Raw genomic sequence first — 25068 nt, forward strand, 5'->3', positions numbered from 1 at the left:
TATCTCCATTAGTCTACCTCCAGGCGAAACCGCCGGTTACGCTTCGTTGTTTCAAGATACACTTTCGGCGACATGTTTTACGTCTCTTCTCTCTTGCCAGCAGCTAGTTTTCCTGACAAAACGTAACGACCGTATCTGGAGGTTTACAATAAAATCTGGAGATTTACAAATAAATCCCAGCCTGGAATGATTTATTTTCCTCCATTTTCACAAGAAACGCAATGATACGCTACCCTTTCTTTTCTTTTCTTTCTTTTTTTTTCTTTCTTTTTTTTTTTTTTTTTTACCTTTTGAACTTATTCCCTTCCTTCCTTTTTTTCTTCTAATTTTTACCGTCTATTCGTCCGGTATAATCCGGCGGTTTCCGTCGTTCACCTGGCGTTGCCTGGTAAAACTCAACGAGAAACGGACACTAAAGTGCAGAAGTACCCGAAAATCTTAAAAAATTGTCATTTTAAAGGTGATTTTCTTTATCGTTTATTTTGTCTGAGTCAAAACTAAAATTTAAAAAAAAAAAATCTGTATATAAACACAAAAAAGAATCAATTTTGCAAGGGAAAGAACTCTTCAAATAAACTCAGGAGTAATCTCCCTTTGAAGGAAATATTTCTTTCTGATTTCACCTTTAAAACAGAAAATGTAGATATAAAGAGAAGAATAGAAAATTATTATAAAAAAACCGTGCGTCTTATATAAAACTATCTGCGGATAAAAAAAAGATGATAAAAACTATTATAAAAAGATGTGCGCATTATATAACGAAATGCCAATATATATATATATATATATATATATATATATATATATATATATATATATATATATATATATATATATATATATATATATATATAACAATTCGAAAGTGACTTACTTCTCTTTTTCGTACAATGAGACATTTTCCTCGGTGAATGGAAAATTTGGATTGTTTCTTCGCTTGGGAAGTCGTTTCCTGTCAAAGAAAACCAAAAAGTATTTACTTGAATAATATTTACTAAAAATGAAAGGTAGCACACGTGAACATTCGTTATAACACACACACACACACACACACACACACACACACACACACACACACACACACACACACACACACACATGGTAACGGACGCCCATGCACAGCCATCGTTCACCACAGTGACTATGTAGAACAATAAATGGTATTTCTACAGTTTATCGCCGAAAATGGAGACGCCATTTTTTCGGGCACCTGTCATTAGAACGAGAGGGCGAAATTAGTATTTTAAACTATCTGACCGAAGTAGGAAATAAATAACAAAAAAATTGAACAAGATATTAATTACTTCCAGAAAGAACTATGAAATAAATAAATAAATAAATAAAATCAAAGAGAACATATATCCGTAATTGTTTAATTGGAAATGTTTCGAATTAATTAATGAAAACCGGAAACTATTTTATGAAACGTATATATATATATATATATATATATATATATATATATATATATATAAGAGCAAATAGTTAATAAAACATGTTAAAAACACTTTGGAAAAGAGTTAAAAACATATTTAATCTGAAAAGGAAACACTTAATAAGTGGATAGTCCTTAATCCGCGGAGTTTCGAAGAAATACTTTCCTTCTCATCAGAGGGTAGGAATTAGCAAAATGTGGGATCGGATTTTGCTCGCAAAAGTATTTGATGAAACTGCAAGTAAGTCAAAGATCATACTTGATAACAAAAATTGAAGCAGAGGGAACATGGCGAGGAAAAAGGTTATTACACATGAATGGATAGTCTGGTGGAAGGTAAATTATTTAATGACCGTAAAGTCCAAAAATATAAATCTAATTAATATAAGCTCTATCTCCTATTTTACATCTGGTTGAGATTACTTTATAAATATTCATTCTTTAATATTAATAATATACCATCTTGGATCATTTTGGTAAATTTAATTGTAATTTTTATTTTATTTTATATATATATATATATACATATATATATATATATATATATATATATATATATATATATATGTGTGTGTGTGTGTGTGTGTGTGTGTGTGTGTGTGTGTGTGTGTGTATGTATTAAGAACAGAAAATGAAAATGACATTCATAATTGTTTAAACTGGGCGAGCGCCATTTGAAAATCAAAACATTTATTGTATAAAAATTTATTAAAATAAAATTGTAAAAACATTTATTGAAAATAAAACAATTTTTTTTGTTATTCATTTCTTACATCGCCAGTCATGGTTTAAAATACTGATTTCGCCCTCTGATTTTAACAACAGGTGCCCGAAAAAAATGGCGTTTCCGTTTTCGGCGATAAACTGTAGAAGTACCCAATAAATTTTGGATCACAAAAGGTCGCTGGTTTTAACGGTACCACTTCCGTTTTCGTAACTCTTCAACTATTTTATCTAAAAACATAGGAGGCTTGGAATGACCCTAGTATGATAAAGTGCGCCCCCAACATCCATGCACTGCCATCGTTCATCGCAAAAATTGAATGCGCGCTCGCGAAAACAAGCATGGTGACCAGTGAAAACAATACGGAATACAGAGCCGAAAACCCCCCCAAATTAACTTTTTCTTTAGTGTTCATTGACCATTAAGTATTGCCCTTAGATTGATAAATGAAAAATCTTTTATATAAAAGGGTCGTGCCTGTTCTCGGTGAGTGATTCCAATATGGGGGATCGTTTTGTTGTATTAGAAACTGTGCACACACGTAAGTATACTAAAGAGTTTTCATGTTAATTTAAAAATTGTTAATGTCGGGTGGCGAAAATTGAACATTGCGTATTTAAAACAAAAAGAAGAAAAAAATAGTTCGGGCAAAACCTTTGCAAACGTCGGGTGACGAAACTTGAAAATAACCATAAATATGCATATAAAACAATTGAAAAATGGCAAATTTCAAGCGAAATTTAGAAAGAAAGGCCAAACTGGTTAAAAAAAGGCTAAATTCACGAAATTTGGCCTAAAACGTCGAGTGGTTCGAAAATTGGTGATCGATTTACTAGAACGTAACATTAGAAACTGAGCACCCCTACACATAATTAAATATTGACTTTTTCATTTAATGGTACCACTCACGTCTTTGTAGCTCTTCACCTTATTTTAGTTAAAAATAGGAGGCACTACTTTTTGAATGACAATTGTATGACAAAGCGCTCTCCGAACGCCCATGAACAGCCATCGCCCATCGTTGACAAAATTCATTGAAAATGCTGGTGACTATATAGAAAAATAGTCACTCATAGTAATGGTATAACTCCCGTCTTCGTGGCTCTTCAACTTCTTTTATTATTATACAAAAAACGAACAAACAAAAAACAAAAAAACAAAACAAAACAAAAAACAAACAAAACAGGATTCAATACGTTTGGAACGACCCTCGTTACATCATCAACTATTTTTAGTATCATAGCGAGAAAAATAACCTCTAAACGAAATGACGGAACAATGAACAAAAATATAAACACAAATATAAATTAAAAAAAAAAAAAAAATAACGACCTCTTTTTTTAAATAAAACAAAAATATCGGCAAAAAATAAAACTCATTTATTTTTTGCGGAAATAGAAATGGCGGACAATCCAACGCCAGATCATTTGATCTGTTTTGGCGGGAATGTATTGTCTTTTTGCTAAATGAAGCTGACGATAAATAGGTTTCTTTCTTTTGCCCCCTTTTCATCCTCCTTATTCCTGCACAAACCTTTCCCTCTCTCTTCCTTTTTGCTTATTAACATTTGAATATTGGTTTTGTTTCCTGAAATGAAAGCAAAACGCAATTAACTTTCTTGTATTATTTGCTTTGAAAAGTACTTTTAGTTGCCGTGTTGTTTTTGCGTACACACAATCTTCTGATGAGTAAAGGGCAAAATAGGTTCACTAATTGATATAATAATTAAAGGATTGTTTTTGCTCTGCAAAACAGATACTTGTAAGAATTGTAAATGTCAACTGAATTAAAGAAATAAATTATAAGATGGTCAACATCATGAACTTTGGAACTTGTCTTTTGTCAGTTATTCACTATCTTGCTCTGTAATTACATTGAGCTTCTTAAATAAGGATTGACATATATTATAAGGAAATAAAATATATTTCCACAGAAATATATATATATATAAAAGTGAACGTGTCTGTCTGTCTGTCTGTCTGTGTGTCTGTGTGTCTGTGTACATTTCCCTACGCAATAACTCTGTCAATTTTTAGTCTATAGACTCGAAATTTGAAATACCGGGTACTGAGATTTGGGAAAATCGATGTGACGGGTGTCAGCCAGAAATTTGGCTGTTAAGGGGTCAAATTTCAACGATTTGACCTTTAAGAACTCTACCAAACTCCTCCGACAATTTTGGGTCTACACCCTTGAAATTTTAGATATAGGTTCCGTGGACATGGATCTAACGTAATAACTTGATTTGAGGCCAAAACAATAAATTTTCAGGGGTCATAATAGGGGTCAAAGTTTAAAAAATTACCCCCTTTTTTTTTGCTCAGCATACACCTCTAAACATCCGGGCAACGCCTGGCACCCATGCTAGTATATATATAAAAGTGAACGTGTCTGTGTGTGTGTGTGTGTGTGTGTGTGTGTGTCTGTGTGTGTACATTTTCCAACGCAATATCTCTGTCAATTTAAGTCTACAGACTCGAAATTTGATATACAGGGTTCTGAGATTTGGGAAAATCTTTGTAATTGTTTTTCGGACAGAAATTTGGCTGTTAAAGGGTCAAAGTTCAACGATTTGACCTTTGAGAACTCTACCAAACTCCTCCACCAATTTTGGGTCTCAACACGTGACATTTTAGGTATAGGTTCATTGGACATGGATCTAACTTAATAACATTAGTTGAGCCCAAAACAATAAATGTTAATAGGGGTCAAAATTTTAAAAATATCGCGCAGGTTGTCACAAGGCTGCTCAGAGAAGCTCAGAAAGAAAGACATTGTCATGAGACCAGGGAGATGGTCGAGCTGATCAATTCAGACCCCACAGTTCTTGATGCTCTGGTGACCAGCGACGAAAGCTGGATCTACTGCTATGACCAAGAGGCAGAACTCTCAGTGGAAGCATGCTTATTCTCCCATGCTGTAAATTACCTATGCTAGGGATAAAACATGAACAATACCAGTCCTAGGGTAGATAAAACAAATAATACATAGAGATGAAAGGTTCCTCTCCCCTAAGAATAAAACATATGTTCAATATCTGCTTTTGTTTTTTCATTGTTTATACGGTCCCGAGCAAGCAGACCCAAGAAGGGCAGACAGAACAAATTCACTCAAAAACTTCGGATGATCCTTTTTTTGACTGCACTGGCATGATCTCCATGCACTGGGTTTCCATTGGACAGACAGTCAACAAGAAATACCATGTTGGGGTTATAAGGGAGTTCAGGAGAGTATTCCATCGGAAGAAGCCATCACTTTCAAATCATTTCCACCAGGACAATGCACCAGTGCATCCTTGTCACAAACTATTTGACCAAGATGGGCATCAAGACAGTAATCCAGCCTCCCAATAGTTGAAACCTTGCTCCCTGTGACTTTTGGTTATTCCATAAGCTCAAGGAAAACATTATGAGACAACTGTGGAGATGAAAGAGGTTGTGACGAGAGTCATTAACACGCTCACTCAAGAGGACTTCCATGGGGCCTTCCAGAAGTTGTTAAAATGATATAACAAGTGCATTGCAGCCGGAGGAGATTACTTCGAAGGGAACTAGAGTTTCATGTTTTTTACTATCAACAAAAGATCCCCTACGAAAAATGTCTGGAAACTTATTGAAAGCAACTCGTATGTCCCTGGCAGTGTTCTTAGGTTTTGTATCGGAATGGCTTCGATAAGTGCTGATAATGAAAAAAAAAAATCCGATGAAAGAAGGAACAGATTATTTTAACCTTACACGGTCTAACATCACAAGTGTATTTTTAAAAATTTATTACCGCACAAGCAGATAGGCACGGCATATAAACTCATAAAGTATTTTATGACAGTGGCGCGTTCTCTGGGTTTGTTAAAAACAATATTTCACCATGATGCTTGACTTTTAAAAATTTTAAACTTAAATTCAAGCATTTTCACCGCACAAGCAGAAAGGTCAGGTATATAAAATTAACAGTACATTCTTTGATATGATAAAGCGCGTTCGGCATAAATGTTTCTGTATAGAGCGCAGGTGCTCGTCTGAACTTCAATCCCTGGTCCCCCCCTTGCCAATCTTTCACGAAAAACACCCGTCTAGCAGAATCCACTGTGAAAAATTTCCCCCACTCTATATCTGTGCCTAAATAAAAACGCGGATTCCATGAACAAAGCTTCTTTCTTAGAACTGCACGCCTGTGGAACTCTGTTCCGTCTGCCTGCTTCCCTCCAGACTACAACTTGGATGTCTTCAAGTCCAATGTTAACAAATTCCTAATGTACCGCCCCCTTAAGTAAACACTTCATCAAATCTCCACACTAACGTAATATATTTGCAATAACCCTTATCCCTGAGTGGCTTCCGGGCCTTGATAAGTGGTGATCACTGTGTAAAAAAAAAAAAAAGCGCAATTAAACCATCATACTTGACTTTTGTAATTTAACTTTAATTAATAATTTTATAAATTCCACATACAAAAAAATAAAAGGCGAATCAAATCGTTGTTTAAACAGTTACATTCAATTTAATTTACATTCGCGGTTGTTGAAAAAATGGCAAGTGCGGACTTTTTTTGGCGCCACTGTATATATATATATATATATATATATATATATATATATATATATATATATATATGCCATTGCCTGTGTGTGTGTGCGGAGTGGTCTCTACCGAGGTAATCTCTCAATTTATAGTCTAAAGACTTGAAACAAACTTAATATGTAGGAGATTCGGATTTTATTTTTAGTCGGAAAAATAGTTGCTAATGTGTCCAAATTGAAAAATTGGAACTTAACAGACGAAAGACGCTATAACGTGTATCTTTTACGCATGGTCAAATGTACATTTATACGTTTAATTACGTTAATTTTTAAAATATTTATATGCATATAGACTTAGATAGTAACGAAAGCTCTGGAAAGCTATTTGTCTTGGTTTCGATTCTAGCAGATGACCACAAGTTATATGTTTTTAGTAACTTTTGAAATCATTACTATATATTGAGTACACTATGATAGCCAATAGGGAATTGGCTCTATATTAATAAATAAAAAGTCTTCATAAACTAAAATATTATATTTAAGTGTATTTTACGACCGGGCAACGCCAGACGCCGTGCTACTTTATGAATAAAATATAGTTATGTAAATAATGACTAGTGGCTTAGTAAATATCTTGGGTGATTATTCGTGTGAGAAGTTTTCTAGTGTCACAGATTTAGGCAGCACACACGCACACGCACGCATGACAGCTGGTTGCCAAAACGCACTAAACGATTGGCGTCAGGTTGTCAAATTGATGTCGCCAGTGGTGAAAGTTCAACTATTTTGACGTACACAGCTGCCGAGGCGGGCGAACCTGCAGAGAGCAGTCACATATATAGCCCAGAGAGAAAGGCAAAAGAAAGAAAACAGCCAGCGGCAAGGCAACTTTAGACGAGCTCGTGGTTCCATCCATCCACACTCATGTCTCCACCTCGTCCATAGCTGGGCGCACGCACATGAGGCAGTAAAGGAAAAACAAGAAAATATTTTTTTTTTTATATTTTCATACAAAAACGAATATTAACATGGTAGAAAGTGTTCACGTTCTTTGCAGCAGTGTTGGCAATGTCTTCTGTGCTTTTGTTCCGATTTCAGTTACTTACCTGTAGTATCTGCAGACCGCCACCAGTACGATAACGGCAGCAACCAACAAAATGAAGAGGGAGCCGGCCAGACCCCACAGGGTGGATCGATATGTCCGTTCTATTCGGATGAAGTTGTGATTCTCCACGGGACTCTCGTTTTCAACGGGACCTGGAATTGATACAAGAGGATAAGCCAGCCGGATGAAAGAGAAAAAGAAAGAAGAGTGGTTGGAGGATGGGGAAGAAGGGGAAAAAGGATGAGGGAGAAAATAAGAAGGAGAACAATGAGTTTATAAAAGAAAGAAAAGAAGAAGAAAGGTAAGAATAATAATAAAAAGAAGAAGAAGAAGAATAAAAAGAAGAAAAAAAAGAAGAAAAGGAAGAAGAAAAAGAAGGAGAAGGAAAAGAAGAAGAAGAAGAAAAAAGAAGAAGAAGAAAAAAGAAGAAGAAGAAGAAAAAGAAGAAGAAGAAGAAGAAGTAGAAAAAGAAGAAAAAGAAAAAAAAGAAAAAGAAGAAAAAAGAGAAGGAAAAGAAGAAGAAAAAGAAGGAGAAGGAAAAGAAGGAGAAGAAAAAGAAAAGAGGGAGAAGGAGAATAAGGAGAAGAAGAAGAAAAAGAAGAAGGAGAAGAAGAAGAAGAAGAAGAAGAAAAAAGAAGAAAAAAGAAGAAAAAGAAGGAGAAGAATAAGAAAAAGGAGTAGAAGAAGAAAAAAAAGAAGAAGAAAAAGAAGAAGAAGAAGAAAGCAAGTGAGAGGTAGGACGGAGAGAAAGAAACGAAAGAAGATGGCGGAGAAAAGAAAAACAATCTATTCATAACATTTCTGAATTTTTGAGATGAGGATTAGTTATTCGTATTATTTGGATGTGAGTGTGATTTTCACAACCCGTGGCGCAGTGGTTAGAGTACTTGGAAAACTCAGTTGTCAAAGAGATATTCTCCTGAAGGTTGAAGGCTCAATCCTCAGTGTGGGGGACCCAAAAATACAATTGGGAATTACTTAGGACCTCTATCCACTCATGGCTGATGAAACAAGAACATGCTACCTCCGTGAAGTAAATGAAGGGTTCCGTTCAAAATTCCGTTTAAACTCCAGATTTCGACAGAAATATTCCCGAGGCGACAAGATACACCGAAATAAGGTCGGAGGTTACATCAGCCGGAACGTTGTGAAAATGACACCCAAGAACAGTAGCCCGAAGAATCCAAATAATATGAATCTGTCTGTATATCTATGCAAGTGAGGATGTATGTGTGAGGACATTTCTCAACCTATATACTCAACGAATTTTTGATCTACAGATTTGAAATTTGGTATATAGAGTATTCAGACACGTGGAAAAATTTTTACTCTGTTTTCCTCCGAAAAAAAAAAAAACGGCTACTAAAGGGTCAAATTGAAAAATTGGTACTTTGGGGGCGGGGTCATCGTATTGTTATCTGCTTATCAACAGTTTCACAAATGCGCATACGCTGCCGTGAAACAGGATAGCTTCTTTATGTTAAGAATAAGAAGGTTTAAAAACACTTTGTTAAGAACATGTCAAGCTGGTCTCATGGTTATCGGACTTGACTCACGGCCTTTAGATTTTAGTTTCAATCTCAGTTCAGAAAATGAAAGAGGATGGCGAAGAAAAAAAAAAAAAGAAAAACATTCTATACATCTATAAAAGTGAGAATGTGTGTGTGAGGACACTTCTCAACCTATATACTCAAAAAAATATTTGATCTACTGATTTTAAATTTGGTATATAGAGTATTCAGAAACGTGGAAAACTTTTTAATAGGTTTTCATCCAGAAAAAGGGGTTCTAAGGGGCTAAAATTAAAAAAAGAAAAATGGTACGTGCTGTTTCAAGGCTGTGCATGCGTGAATCATTCACATTATAGATTCCTTATGTTAAATATAAGCCGGCTTTAAAACACCTCTTTAAACGTGTCACGCTGGCCGAATGGTTATTGTATTTGATTCACTATCTCTAGGTTTTGGTTTCGATCTCAGCTCGAGTACTTTCTATTCTTACTTACAAGAAGTGAACTGTTTAGTAAAGTATAATACTCACATGCACATGTCTCAGTTTCTGTATTAATCAAAATATAATATTTATGCATATTTTACGACCGGGCAACATCGGGTTGGTCTGCTAGTATATCTATAAAAGTAAGAATGCGTGTGTGTGCGAGGGCACTTCTCAACCTATATACTCAACGAATTATTGATCTGCAAACTTTAAATTTGGTATATAGATTATTCAAACATGTGGAAAACGTTTTACCCCGTTTTCATCCTGAAAAACGGTCTGATAAGGGGTTAAAATTGAAAAATTAGTACGTGAGAGTTATCGGACTTTTATCTGTTTGCTAAGTGTTTCACGAATGTGCATGCGTGAATAGTTCACATTACAGATAGCTCATATTAAGAGTAAGTAGTTTGGAAACACCTGTCAACGCTCGTGTCATGCTGGTCTAATGGTTATCGTACTTGATTCACTGTCTTTAGGTTTTTGCTTCGATCTCAGCTCGGGTATTTTTCCTTTTTTTTGTACTTACAAGTAGTGAACGGTTTAGAACAAAACATATAATATTCGCATGCACATGTCTCAGTTTCTGTAGTAATTAAAACGTAATATTTATGTGTATTTTCCGACCGGGCTACGCCGGGCGGCTTGCTAGTAAGTTAACAAAGAGGAAGAAAAAATTAAAAATAAAAGAAGATGAAACAGAAGAATGGAAGTGAGAGGGGCAAGGGAAAAGAAGAGTGGGAACAATTATTTTATGAAGGAGAATAAAAAAAAAGGCGATGAAAAGAAAAGAAAAAGAGGGAGAAAAGGGGATGAAGAGGAAAAAAGAAGACGAAGACGAACAAATGGTAAAGCGAAAAGCAGAAAGAGAATAAAAAGAAAAAAAAGAAAAAGAAAAAGAAGACTAAAGAGGATAAACGAGAAAGAAGAGAGAAGAAAGAGGATGAAGGGGAAAAATAGAAAAAGAACGAAGGGGAAAGAAAAAGAAAGGAAAAGGAAGAAGGGGGAAAAAGAAAGAAGGGGAAAAGATAAAAAAAGTAAGAAGAAAAAGGACGAAGGGGAAAGATAAAGAAAAGAAAAAGGAGGAAGGGGGATTGGTTAGTTGGTTGTTTTTGTTTTACTGCATATCAACCCTTTTCGGGTTATTTAATGCCGAATCCAAAGATTCGTAAGAAATTTTTTTTAATAGAATATATTTGTTGTTTTCAAGTTGGTTTCTATTTAACCCATAGTTGGAACCCTAACAGGTACTACCACTCCGGGTCAGAGTGGACCTGGGAGCAATGGTAATTAAAGGGTGGCTCCACACTCCCCAAAGCCCGCAAGCTGGGGCTTCACCACTGGATATAGTTTAAGGTCATATCCAGGACCAGGAAGGGGGAAAAAAGAAAGAAGATGAAGGGGAAAAGAGAAAAAAGGAATAAGAAAAAAGACGAAAGGGAAAGAAAAAGAAGAAGAAAGAGGACAAAGAGAAAGAGTAGTAAAAATAAGATACGTGAGTGTTGCATAACGATGTTATGTGTGCTCGTCGGACACCACGTGGGTTTATTGATCGAGATGTTAACAACACAAACACTGCTACGATGTGACAGTGTCTATGGCTTGACAGACAGTGTGGAACTTATTAGCTTAGAATACATTTTTTGTACTCTTTCAAAAGGGATAAGTTAATGTTTAGTGCACCAGTCCAGATGTGGTAACAAAAGCAATTTAGTAGTCGAAGGCTTTCACTTAACTCGAGAATGATCAATCACAGGCAATTCTAAACTCTTCATTGGAACTTCCAACCTTACCCTAAATTCATGCTAAAAACCCGTTACACATTTTAAACCCATTTTACTTTAGACAAAAAGTATTGGCAGGAATCATAATATTGTGAGATGAAAGAAAAATACATTGATGACCTCAAGTGTAACATAAGATTTCAAACTTCCCAATCGCTATACTCAATAAACCTCTCGAAGAACAGATTTAAGTTTTAAAAGCAGCAGAAACATGTGTTCACATATGTAACCAATAATGTTTGTATAAATAATGATTATATATATATATATATATATATATATATATATATATATATATATATATATATATATATATAATGATATGAACGCATTATGAATAAAGATGGCTACTGGAACAAACACACAATGTTGAGTCTTCTGTAAACATGTTTTTCTTGCAGCATTATATTGTATTGCATTTTTTTTCTATCTAAGCAAAATATTCCTAATTTTTCTGAAGAGTATATACACGAAAAGAGACGGTATTGACATAATAATAACCGTTTGTTTCTGCATACTGAAACGATCTGTAAAAAATGTACCGACATTTTAACATGCTGAAGGAACTGTTTTGCATGAAAAATAAATATTTAGATCCTGGAATGTAACTATGTGCTCTGTTATTATATTAAACATACATTGAGCTTCTAAACAAAAGGATTGGTATATACAAAGAGTGAAATATAATTGAAAAACATATTTAACCAACACACACACACACACACACACATAAGGGTGCATGTGTGTGAGTTCGTTCCCTATGGACTCCAAGATGGTTGAGACGATATTTTGACATTTTGTACAAATGTACTTTAGATGCCCGAGAGTGTCCTTCGAAAGACATCCAATAAGTGTCGAAAATCGATAATCGAAAAAATCAAAGTTAACACTTTTATGAAGTCTAACATCAAAAGTTCATTTAAGAAGATTTATCACCACACAAGTAGAAGGTTTCGGCGTATAAAATTAACAGTAAATTCATTGGTAAAACAGGGGATCGTTTGAAATTAATGTTTCTGTTTAGAGCACAACTGAACCATGATACTTGACTTTTGCATTTTACATTTTAATTAAAGCTGTTGTATAAAAAACTATAAATATAAAAGCGAAAATGTATGTATGTATGTATGCATGTATGTATGTATGTATGTATGTATCTATGTGTGTTCGCTTTTTCTGTATGTCTACAAAAGGCTTTTTTTCAGAGAAGTGGTCGGTCGCTTCACAACTTTTTAAAACTTTTTATATCACATATAAATCGTAATATCTCACAGTTAACAACGAAGCTCGCCTGTCTATTTAATTTGCTCGATTTCGGGAAGATAAACATTCAAAATTTGTCGCTCGCCGCATGTGGGTTAGTCTTTTTCCTATAACATCTTGGGAAAATAAAAATCCCGCAGCCAAACTTGATCTCATTAACTCATTAAAACGGACACCTGCCAAATCCAAGTAATTAAATAAATTCAAACGTGTTTCCGTTAGTATCTCGCGGTGGGGCAATGGTTAACGTCGCACGTTTTATTTTCACACTTTAATTTACAACTTTGCCTCAACGGTTCGGGTTCGATCCTCATACTTACCTACCAGAACATTTTTTTACCCCCCCCCCGGAGTTTCCACACACACCTCCAAACACCCGGGAAACGCCGAGTACCCCTCGCTAGTATTTTTATAAAATCAACAAGTAGATCTCTACAGTGCAATGTAGACTACAATGTATTGTAGACTAAGTCACTGCGGGGAGGTATGTGAAGCCCTCTCCTAGTGCACGGTGGTGGGTTCCTGATTAGAGCAGGCAATCAATTGATTTGATTGAAAAACAGGCGACCTCGCCGATTTCGATGACAATATAAGTATTGGAAGTGTGGAATATTCGTTGATCCTCATTCAATCCCGGGCAACGTCGGGTCTCCCAGCTAGTACAATACTAATGCTTCTAAAACTTGTCTATTAATTTCCATTATCGATGATCATCATGGTGTTTTTCACCCGACACTTGTTAACCCTCACCATTGAGTGACCCCCGGGCCTTGATAAGCGGTGATTCTATAGTATACTAGCTGGACGCCCGGCGTTGCCCGGTTGTACAATACGCTTAAACATGATATTTTAATTCATGCAGATTTCGCATGTATTATTATAGAATCGATCCTCTATTGAATATTATATTTTACGAGGAATAATTCTCTAAGTATGTTAACAAATCAAAACGTGGATTCCATGAACAAAGCTTCTTTCTTAGAACTGCGCGCCTGTGGAACTCTGTTCCGTCTGCTTGCTTCCCACCTGACTACAACTTGAATGTGTTCAAGTTCAACGTTAACAAATTCCTAATGAACCGTCCCCTTAAGTAAACACTTCATCAAATCTCCACACTAACGTAATGTACTTGCAATAACCCTTATCCCTGAGTGGCTTCCGGGCCTTGATAAGTGGTGACCACTGTGTAAAAAAAAAAAAAGAAAAAAAAAAGCAATTGACAAACAAGCTGATATTACAGACTTACAAATGGACCTTAACATTTAGTCGGCGCCATTACCAGGAGATTGTCACTTACAACTAATTTCTACTGAATATCTTTATCTGATGTACAACGTGTCTGATTGATATTTAATTATTCAGAATTCGCTGATTACGTCACAATCCTATCAAGGACTAGCTGGCAGCCCGGCGTTGTCCGGTCGTACAATATCTTAAACCTGATATCTTAATTTATGCAAATGTCGTATGAATTATTATAGAATCAATCCTCTATTGATTGTTAGATATTACGAGGAATAATTTTCCCGGCGGACTAATTCACAAAACAAATAATAAAAATAATAATGACAATGTCGTCCATGAAATTCCGTCTCTGTGTGAGAATCGCATTTCTACACATAGCGAACGCATGGACACAAAACCTGTAACATTAAGGTAACCATAATTATCGCCTCTTAAATTCCGGTAATACCACTTTTAGCATCAAGGACCTTACACCCGTTTCCACTTTACTTTTCCCATTCTGTCTTTTTTCCTGGACACAAAGCGATGCAGACGTGTAAACCTGCTGTGAAAACCCGACATAGTTATATGGAATAAGACAGAGAGAGTTACAACCTTGGTTGAAGTGAGTGTCCCTAATGATGGAGGTCTGAACAGAGCTGAAAGAGAGAAACAGACCAAATACCAAGGTTCCATGTATGATATGAAAAGAAACTGGAATCTTAAGGAGATATCAATCATACCAGTTATCATAGGTGCCACAGGGCTTATGAAGAAGAACCCAAAGTCCTACCTAACTAATATACCTGATGAACCAAGTGCAAAAGAGATTCATACAATTACACTTAAGGGAACAGCGAGGATACTAAAAAGAGCTCTCGGTTGGTTTTAATAAAAAGCAGGGCAATGTTGGCAGCTAGTTTGGCTGCCTCATACCCAACGTTACAATCTTCAAAGGATGAAAATTAAAAAAAAAAAAGTAAACATAACGCGCCCGTATTTGCTACTTTGTGTTTGTGTGTGTGTGTGTGCGTGTGTGTGTGTGTGTGCGTGTGTGTGTGCGTGTGTGTGTGTGTGCGTGTGTGTGTGTGTGCGTGTGTGTGTGTGTGCGTGTGTGTGTGTGCGCGCGCGCGCGTGTGTGTGCGTGTGTGTGTGTGTGTGTGTGTGTGTGTGAGCCTATGCTGCATGTACGCAAAAGATTTTTGCATGCCACACTTTTTTTTTTTCATAGGCATCACCACTTATCAAGGCCAAGAGGCCACTCAAGGATAAGGGTTAAAGAGTGTACAGTAGAAATTGGACAATATAGTAATCATTAGTAATGAAAATTTGGTAAATTTGATAACTTATATGGAACGGCTCATCAAGAACTTGTTTACGTTAGACTTGAAGACAACCATATTGTAGTCAGCCGGAAAGCAGGAAAACGGAAGACAATTCCACAGGCGTGCAGTTCTAAGAAAGAAGCTTTGTTCATGGAATCTACGTTTAGGTTTAGGCACACATAAAGAGTGGGGGGAATTATTGATAGTGTTTACAGCTAGACGAGTGTTTCTTGTGAAAGTTTGGCGAGGGGGGACCATAGATTGAAGCTCAGACGAACACTTTCCATGAAAATAACGATACATCAGAGACAAACTCGCAACATCTCTTCTGTGAGATAGAGGTTGCAAGGAAGAGAAAAGGACATCTCCTACGAGGCTACGAAGTCTATTTTGAACTCTATCAAGGCAGGCCAAGTCCTTTCTATGCAAGTATCCTACACCTTATAAAGAAAATGAAGCGTTTCTTACTTATGTAACATTTACTGTAAATAATTATAAATTTGTTGTATAATATAATTTCGGGAATTTATTTTTGGTTAATAAAGTACTTGTAAAATAGACGCAAGGATGCCACATTCTGGCGACGGAGCAGAGGTTGCAGTTTGGCCGACAGTGCAGGATTTATTAAGTTGGCGTCTTTTTTAAAACCCTATCTAGGAGGAAGAGACTAGTGTCAGATAGACCAGCCCAGATGTGACAACAATACTCCATACATAGGAGAATATTGGATACAGGATACTCTCAGATGTGAGTAGCCTTTTAGAATGGTAGAGAGAGCCGACTTCCCTCGCAGCAACCTTTGCAATTACCTCAATATACTTGTCGAATTCATGTTGTTTGTGAATGTAAAGTCTAAGAGCTTGAAGGAAGTACTTGGTTTCTCTAATCCGCTACATGTGTTTGTTTAGGTGAGCTGATATTTGAGCTTAACGGTGAATACCCTGCAAAAGTCACTTCCGGTGGATGTTTAGTTTAAAGTATGCAAACGAAGAAATGATTTGCAGCGATTTGAAATGTTACCTCTTCTTTTATTCTAAATTGACCTCATTAATAAGAAAAAAAAAATAATAAAAATAAAAAGGTGAGGTAAACCTGGGCTTGAACAGGGGGACCATTCGATCCGTAGATCAAAGAAAAAATGATTTGCTAAGATTTTATTATCTCCCCTGGCTGGTGTAACGTAAAATATTCTCTGTAAAAAAATCTTATCTGTAAGAAAGAATAACTAATTTTAATGATCGAATTTTTTTCGATTTTCAATCCTTATCGAATGAATTTCTGTACAATACATATCTAAGAAAACCGCCAGACATATAAATTACCTTTGTGTGAAATTTTGCAAAAGAAAGGCTCAGCCGTTTTGGAACCTATGAGGAAAGAACTCTCTTACACACACACACACACACACACACACACACACACACACACACACACACACACACACACACACACACAAAGTGATTTTTATACAATAGTAGATAAAAACATATACGTACCGTTTATATCAATAACATGTCTCGTTGTTTGTATGGCCTGACTGACAAACTTTTCACTCTCCGCATACAAAGGAAATTTTGTAGGCTCCCCGTAGGCGGCCGTCAGCGACTTCTCTGACGACAGCGGCGGCGTGGTCGGAATGGTCGTTGTAGTTACGATTCGGGATCTGCTGATGTTCTGCTGTGACGTAAGCAGTGTATCCGGCAGGCCAGACGGCAAATAGGTGGTCGTGTAGGCCATCCGGTCCGAGGAGGTGACCTGAGGCGGTAGGTGAGGTAAGGCAGGACGCCGACTAGAGCGTTCGTCTCTGTAGGCGTCCGCCGTCGTCCGAACAGTCGGGTAGACGAACCGATAGGTGGCGTGGAAGCCGGTCAGTTCAACACGTTCGTCGGATCGGAATACGACCAGCAGGACGTTGGTCGTAGAATCGACAGCGGTTGGGGCCCGGGAGCCGCACAAAGTAGCAATCCGCTCCGATTCGTTAGGATTCTCACCGTCATATACCTGGATACTGTCCAATCGGTTGTTACACAGACCTAACCCGTGATTCTCAAGTTCAATTTTTGTGAAGCGCAGGATGATCCGAGAATGGGCCGGTCCCCTCACCAACCAATGGCAGTCAGTATTCCCCGGGTAGTTATTAGGCCAGTTCGGTGTGGCAAATTCGCCGTTGTCCCTGGTCAGCACAGTATTGCAAGGCCACTCTGAAAAAACAAAAACAAATAATAAAATGATTCAAATGAAGACACCGGGATCTATTTTATTCAATTTACTCAGCTCATATGTTGGTCGGAAATGATTTTTTCAATGAGTGATTTCTCTTTATGCTGCCTCATTTCCAAGAAATTTATAAAACTGTATATGTATAGGGGAGGATATATATATATATATATATATATATATATATATATATATATATATATATATATATATATATATAAATTACTAACTAGCTCTACATATATATTGAGCACTTTTGAAGTAAATACTGAAAATTTACGCATAAAATTATATATTCGTATATCAATTTATGTAATTAAATGAAGTAGTCACACACACACACACACACACACACACACACACACACACACACATAAAATTTTGATTAAAATATAATCTAGTATAAAAATTAAATAAACAATTATATATAATAGAGTATATATATATATACATATATATATATACTCTATTATATTTTTTGGTGTCTTTTCAATTCAATAGAAATCCTCCTAAATTTGCTGATGAGGAGACCGTGCTTACCAAAAAAACTATGTATAATTATTCTACGTGACTTCATGTATACCACAAATAAAAAGCACGGATTTCCGAAACGATCGTACAGATAATTGACTTTGTTGTTGTTCCTTCTTATGAAACTGATTTTTAATTTAATTAAATTTTGATTTTTAAATTTTAAAAATTTTAAAACTTTTAAATTATAAATCACATTACTTAATATTGAATTAGCTCTAGGACATTTAACTATCGAGCTTATTATATATCTAAATTACAACGAGCATTTCCTGTATTTTAATTAAACTAGTAATTTCACTATTACATTAAAATACACTTAGCTCTTTAGACTATTATTCTAATCTCCTTTATATATATATATATATATATATATATATATATATATATATATATATATATATATATATACCGTATATTTCGGCGTATAAACCGACCATCAGATAAGACGAGGTACAAAATTGGAGCAAATTTCCATAATTTTCATAAATTTATCAAATATCAGTTGTATAAGACGACTGCTAAATCACGAAACCATGTTTGTTTAACCTCGGCTAGAGATTGCAACACCTGGTATCTTCTGAAATATTAGTTTTGAAAGATGATTTTTTAAACTTTAAGGGTAGTCTTATACGCCGAAATCTTACGATATATATCAGAAGCATGAGGTGAATAGGAGAACACATTAATGGATTATGTGGTATCGAGTCTTACAAAATATTTTTTAGAGGTAATATTATATAAGACGATCTCAACCAAAAAGAGAATTGCGCAATGTACTTGAAAGAACAAATGAAGTTTATAGTTCATTTATTTAAATTTCATCCAGAAGAAAATTTATTGTTTCGACAGAGAATACAATTCAGAGCTTTCCCCTTAATCCATAGATTTTCGATGTAGGCTCATCTCCTCAGAGGAAAAGTCCTTAGCAAAACATTAAATCTAATTCAAAGTAATTTTGTTACTTAGCACATAGAAAATATATTAAAAACTAGCGACGGCGCCGCGTCGGCACACACAATGCCGAGTCAAACACAAAATCGAGTACACTCAACATCAAGTACACTCAACATCGTCTTACCATCAACGCTTACCATGTGAACTCGGAGTATAGGAAATTCCCATATTCACAAAACAAAATCACTGAAAAAACAAAAATACTTTAACTAAGGGTAAAGATAATGAGTAAACGTTGGATAAAATGATGGTTAAAATTATTATGAACTTGCCAGGATTCGAACCCGGAATCGTCTGATTCATAGCCAGACGCGTTATCCATGGCGCCATAATTTCTGTCAGTACGCCGAAGGATGCTACCGCGACTATATACAGACAGTGCTAAATTCCGTTGACATGGGCAGGTAACTTTTTCGACAAATATGTCGAGCTTTTTGTGTGACTCAGCGTTGTTCGTTACAAACCATATATAGATACGGACAATCTAGGGATTTACACTTTTCAGGGAAAAAAATAATTTTTCAATTCGGTGCATATGTTCGAAAGTTTTATTGGTATACTAGCATTTCAGCCCGGCGTTGCCCGGGTGTTTGGAGGTGTATGCTGAGCAAAAAAAAAAAAAAGAGTACATTTTTTTTTAATTTGACCCCTATTATGACCCCTTAAAATTTATAGTTTAGGGCTCAAATCACTTTATTAAATTAGATCCAGGTTCAAGGAACCTATATCTAAAATTTCAAGTGTCTAGACCCAAAATTGTCGGAGAGGTTTGGTAGACTTCTTAAAGGTCAAATCGTTGAAATTTGACCCCTTAAGAGCCAAATTTCTGGCTGACACCCGTCACATCGATTTTCCCAAATCTCAGTACCCGGTATTTCAAATTTCGAGTCTATAGACTAAAAATTGACAGAGTTATTGCGTAGGGAAATGTACACAGACAGACAGACAGACAGACAGACAGACAAACACGTTCACTTTTATAGATATATAGATAGATAGACAGATAGATGAAACAAAAATATATACGTATACATAAATATATATGGAAACGATTTTGTGTTCATTGTAAGCTTTTTACGCAAATATTTCGCAAGTATAAATCATGTAGAATATCTGCATGAATATAATTACCCGTAATAGTTAACTAAAGGTGATCACCCTATAAGAAAACTGAAAAAACTAATAGGGAATTAATTAAAAATGAATGTTTAAAAGAATATGCAAATTAGTTAGATCTTTTGCTAATGAATGCAATTCGATAACTCATATATAAGAAAATTGTATTTTCTTTTTAAATAAATAGAAAAATAGGGTTTTTAATATGAATATCACTACACACCAAAGGAATACGGAATTATAGGGATATAGATATATACTCACACACATAAATAAATAAATAAACATTTAGAATTTTATTAATAGTATAGATTATGCCTTTTTAAGGGACATAGATAAAGAACATAAACGTAGAAAGAAAGAAAGAAAGAAAGAATATGAAATTATGGTATCCGGGTGTCGTGGTAATCCTTGTATAGAGTGGAATGATTATAAAGAATAACTTTCAGTGGACAATTCATAAAATGAGGCGGAATGAAACTCGGACCTTCCATACTCAAAGAATTATCACTAAGGACTAAGAATGCTATTTATATTTTTTTTTAGTATCGGTTAGTTGGTTGTATTTGTTTTACGGCATATCAACCCTTTTCAGGTTATTTAATGCCAAATCCAGTTATTTTGAAGAATATTTTTTTAATAGAGTATATTTGATTTTTGGGTTTTTTTTTTCAAGTCGGTTTCTATTTAACCCATAGTTGGGACCCTAGCAAGTACTACAACTCCGAGTCAAAGTGGACCTGGGAGCAATGGCAATTAAAGGTTGGCTTCGCACTCACCAAAGCCCGCGAGCTGGGGCCTCACCATCGGATATAGTTTTAGGTCATATCTAGGAACCTTTGTGTATTCATATTAAAGCTCTTTATTTATTTAAAAAGAAAATATAATTTTCTTACATATGGGTCGTTGAAGCTGTAAAAGATCTAGCTAATTTGCATATTCTTTTAAACATTTATTTTAATTAATTCCCTATTAGTTTTTTCGGTTTTCTGATGGGATGATCTTTAGTTAACTATTACGTGTAATTATATTCATGCAGATATTCTACATGATTTATACTTGCATAATATTTGTGTAAAAAGTTTATAATAAATACAAACTTATTTATGCATGCGTACACATAGCAGTTTAAAAAATCTTGCCTATCAAACTTCTATGTCAGTTTTTGGTCTACAGACATGAAACTTAATATATAGGGTAATCGAACGCATGCGAAACTTTATATTTGGGTTTTAGCCGGGGAAAATCGATGCAAAAGTGTGAAAAAAAAAAGATGAAATTTGCTAGGTGAACATTGAACGACGGCATTACGAATATGCATGCGTAACGTAATAGTTGTTGGTTCATGTTTTAATTTTTAGCCTTGCAGCAAACATGTCTTAATAATACAGTCATTACCGTCAAAGGAAAAAGTACATTGTCAACTAAACGTTTCGCTTTCGATTCTCGTTGTTGACGCACAAGTCAGTTTTTTTTTTAAACTTTTTAAATAATCACTATATATTGGGTCCAATAATAATAATAAATACGAAACCCGCATTAATCAAAATATCATATTTACGCGTATTTTACAACCGGGAAATGCTAGGTGGCCTGTTAGTGTGTGTGTGTGTGTGTGTGTGTGTGTGTGTGTGTGTGCATATATATATATATATATATATATATATATATATATATATATATATATATGTCAGAGTCTGTTCATATCTGTCTATCTACCCAATCCACCAAACTCCTTTCACTTTTCAAAACGAATTTCTGTACAATTCGAAAAAACAAAAACAATTTCCGGTCCAAACTACTTCCGGTCAAGCCACACTTTACAAACGACTTTCAAATTGTCATTCAACTAATTAGCAAAAAAGAATAAAATAAAAGAAAATAAATAAAAGAAAATAAATCTGTGAATATTCGCATTCTATTTGCTAATAAGAAACAGAACTGTTTTTCCCCGTTGCTCTATGCAATTAGCTTGGCATTAGCGAACAACAATTTAATTATTGCCACCTTAACAATCAAGCGCATATATTGTGGGGGAAAAAGTTTTACGTTATAAACGCTTACACACGTATTAACAGCCGCAGAGAAAACCAAGAAAAGAAAAAAAAAAACTTGAAGTCACCACTTATCAAGGCCCGAAAGTCCCTCGAGGATAAGTGTTAATGAATATAAGTTGGTAGCGTAGTAATCGTTAATGATGTAAATTGGACAGAATTTGATTATTTATGGGGATGGCTCAACAAGAACTTGTTTACATTGGATTTGAAGGCTCCTATGTTGTATTAAACCGTGAAGCAGGATAGCAGAACAGTGTTCCACAGGCGGGCAGTTTTGTGAAAGAAACTTTGTTCATGGAATCTGCTTTATAGTTAGATATAGACAGAGAGTGGGAGAAATCATTTATAGTGGTTGTAGTTAGTCGAATGTTTTTGTGAAAGTTTGGCAAGGGGGAACCATAGATTGAAGCTCAGTCGAGCACTTGCCATGGAAATAACAACAGAGTAGAAACAGTCTTGCAACATCTCTTCTGTGGGAAAGAGGTTGCAGGGAAGAGAAACCGGCATCATCTACTAGGTTTCGAAGTCAGTTTTAAACACTATCAAGGCAGAATAGAGCGTACTGAGCAGCCCCTGTCGAGTTGAACTGCAAGACATTTATTTACGGGTACTTTCCAAAATAACGTCTCTTGTTCGATACTGTCACTTTCGGCCCATGTGTCTATCGCTGTCCTCTCTAACGCAATCCCCTGTCTGCGCACACGTTCTTCATTTTTTTAATTCGTTTTTCTTCTTCTTTGCCGTTACGTTACATTGTAGACGGCGCGGTCATTTGCATATAGCTGCCATACACGCGTCCGCACTCTGTTTCAAAAGCAGCTGTGCTACGATGGGAGACAGCAACTGTTTTGGCGGAAGAACTTGGAATGAATGACGAATTGCAATCGATGAGCTATAGGTACCGCCATTTGTTTGTGCAAAAGTCGAACTAAAAATAAACAAATGAAGCATGCATGGTCCCACGTGAGTGCACAGTGAACGAGGCAAAAAAAAAATGATCAAGTTCAGACCCTCCCCCTATCATTTAGTCCCAAAAGTCACCAGGGGACGTCAAATTCTGCTGAAAATGAACAAACAGTGCAGTTTTAGGTCTTAATATATGTAAATTTGAGTTCTACACCATGCAAAAAAAAAAAAAAAAAAATATTGATTAATCCATCATTCCCCCCCCATTTAGTCCCAAAAGTCCCCAAGGCCTACACATATTTAAATTTGCGTTCCGCACCATGCAAAACTGCTAAATAGACATACACAGAAAACTTTGGACAAATATGTTAAAGTAGTCCAAAAAATGGAACGTTTTTATTAGCTCCAAAAGAGAATCTGTGGCAGACCCCAAGAGTTATCGCGAAGTATACACAAACAAAATTGTATAGAAATCTGTTAGTTACAACTTTTAAGAAAGTTTTAGAAAACTCCAAAGCATCATTTTTTTTTTAATAAACACAAAAGTGTCAATTTTAGCCATTTTGACTTGAAAGGCACCTCTGGGGGGGGGAGAGCAACCAGAGTTTTCCCGGAAAATCTGTTCTGTTACTTTTTTTTACTCATATCATGTTTAATGATTTTGCAAAATTTCAAAAATTCCAAGCCGTAGTTGTTGAGAAAAGTGCGAACAAACGAACGGACAAACGGACGGACGGACGGACAAAGGTGAATTTACAAGTCCACCCGCCATTTTGTCGGGGGACCAATGATGGAAGTAACGATTTGTTGCTATTGTTTTGTTTTGTTATATTTACACGAATAGATTCATTAAAAATATACACAGTTATTATTTGTATTATTTCAGCTGTAATACTTGCTGAAAGTTTACTACATTCTATTCTATATTTTTTTCAGATTTTTTATGAAAATTATTTAAAATAAGAATAGCTTAAACATTAGCACTTAATTGTTTGAACACCTTGGTAAAAAATATGGACTCTTAGTCGAGTCAAAATATTGCGCAAATTTAATACAATTATCTCTCCCTCTCCCGGTCTCTCTCTCTCTCTCTCATATATATATATATATATATATATATATATATATATATATATATATATATATATATATATATATATATATATATATATATATATGTGTGTGTGTGTGTGTGTGTGTGTGTGTATCAAAATTTAGGTATTTAAATTTTATGATTTGAAAAAGTTAATCTTCAAATATAAATATTTTTATTGTTTGAAACAAAGATACAATTGAATAAATCTATTTCCTTAACCCATGAGTTTTCGATGCTTATTCATCTCCTCAGAGGAAAAACATTAGCAAATATTTTTATTAATTTGCACCTTATTTGCTAAAAGCAATAAACATAGAAAATTAAAGAAATTTATAATTTTTTTTAAATAACTTTAATTTTCTATGTTTATTACTTTTAGTAAATAAGGTACAAACCAATAAAAATATTTGCTAATATATTCTGACGTATATATATATATATATATATATATATATATATATATATATATATATATATTACAAATGAATAGAAAAAAAAGGGGTTTTAATATGAATATCAATACACCAAAGCACTCAAATTTATAGAAGTATAGATTAGTAGCCTGGAAAGGCAGCAGGGGAGTCAGCCGAGGCAGCAAAATCGACAAATATAGGGGAGAAAACCGAAATTGCCTGCTAGATATATTCAAATGTAGGCAAATTTGAGCATATTTTATTAGTTTGAAAATATAGGTTCTTTATTGCCAATTGTTAGGAAATTTTAACCATAGAATATTATATTCTTCAAAAAACCTGCAAATTTTCATGTAGTTTCGTTCCATAGAAAAAAAGATATGAGCATTTCAATATTCAAT

At 35.1% G+C, this 25068-nt stretch overlaps 1 protein-coding gene across 2 annotated transcripts in view; it reads right to left on the bottom strand.

The window, feature by feature from the left end:
- Positions 1-25068, bottom strand: part of LOC145268648 (uncharacterized) — a 366656-nt gene that overhangs the window by 19225 nt on the left and 322363 nt on the right. For both annotated transcript variants that reach the window (XM_080124130.1, XM_080124131.1), the window contains exons 8-10: positions 16871-17575; positions 7782-7932; positions 875-952 (exon numbers count right to left, since the gene is read on the bottom strand). In XM_080124130.1, the coding sequence (XP_079980256.1) occupies positions 875-952; positions 7782-7932; positions 16871-17575 (934 nt within the window). The remainder of the gene's footprint in view (positions 1-874; positions 953-7781; positions 7933-16870; positions 17576-25068) is intronic.

Source organism: Euprymna scolopes, chromosome 44 (assembly GCF_053919585.1).
Source record: "Euprymna scolopes isolate OS-2025 chromosome 44, ASM5391958v1, whole genome shotgun sequence".
In the NCBI taxonomy this organism is placed as follows: Eukaryota; Metazoa; Mollusca; class Cephalopoda; order Sepiida; family Sepiolidae; genus Euprymna; species Euprymna scolopes.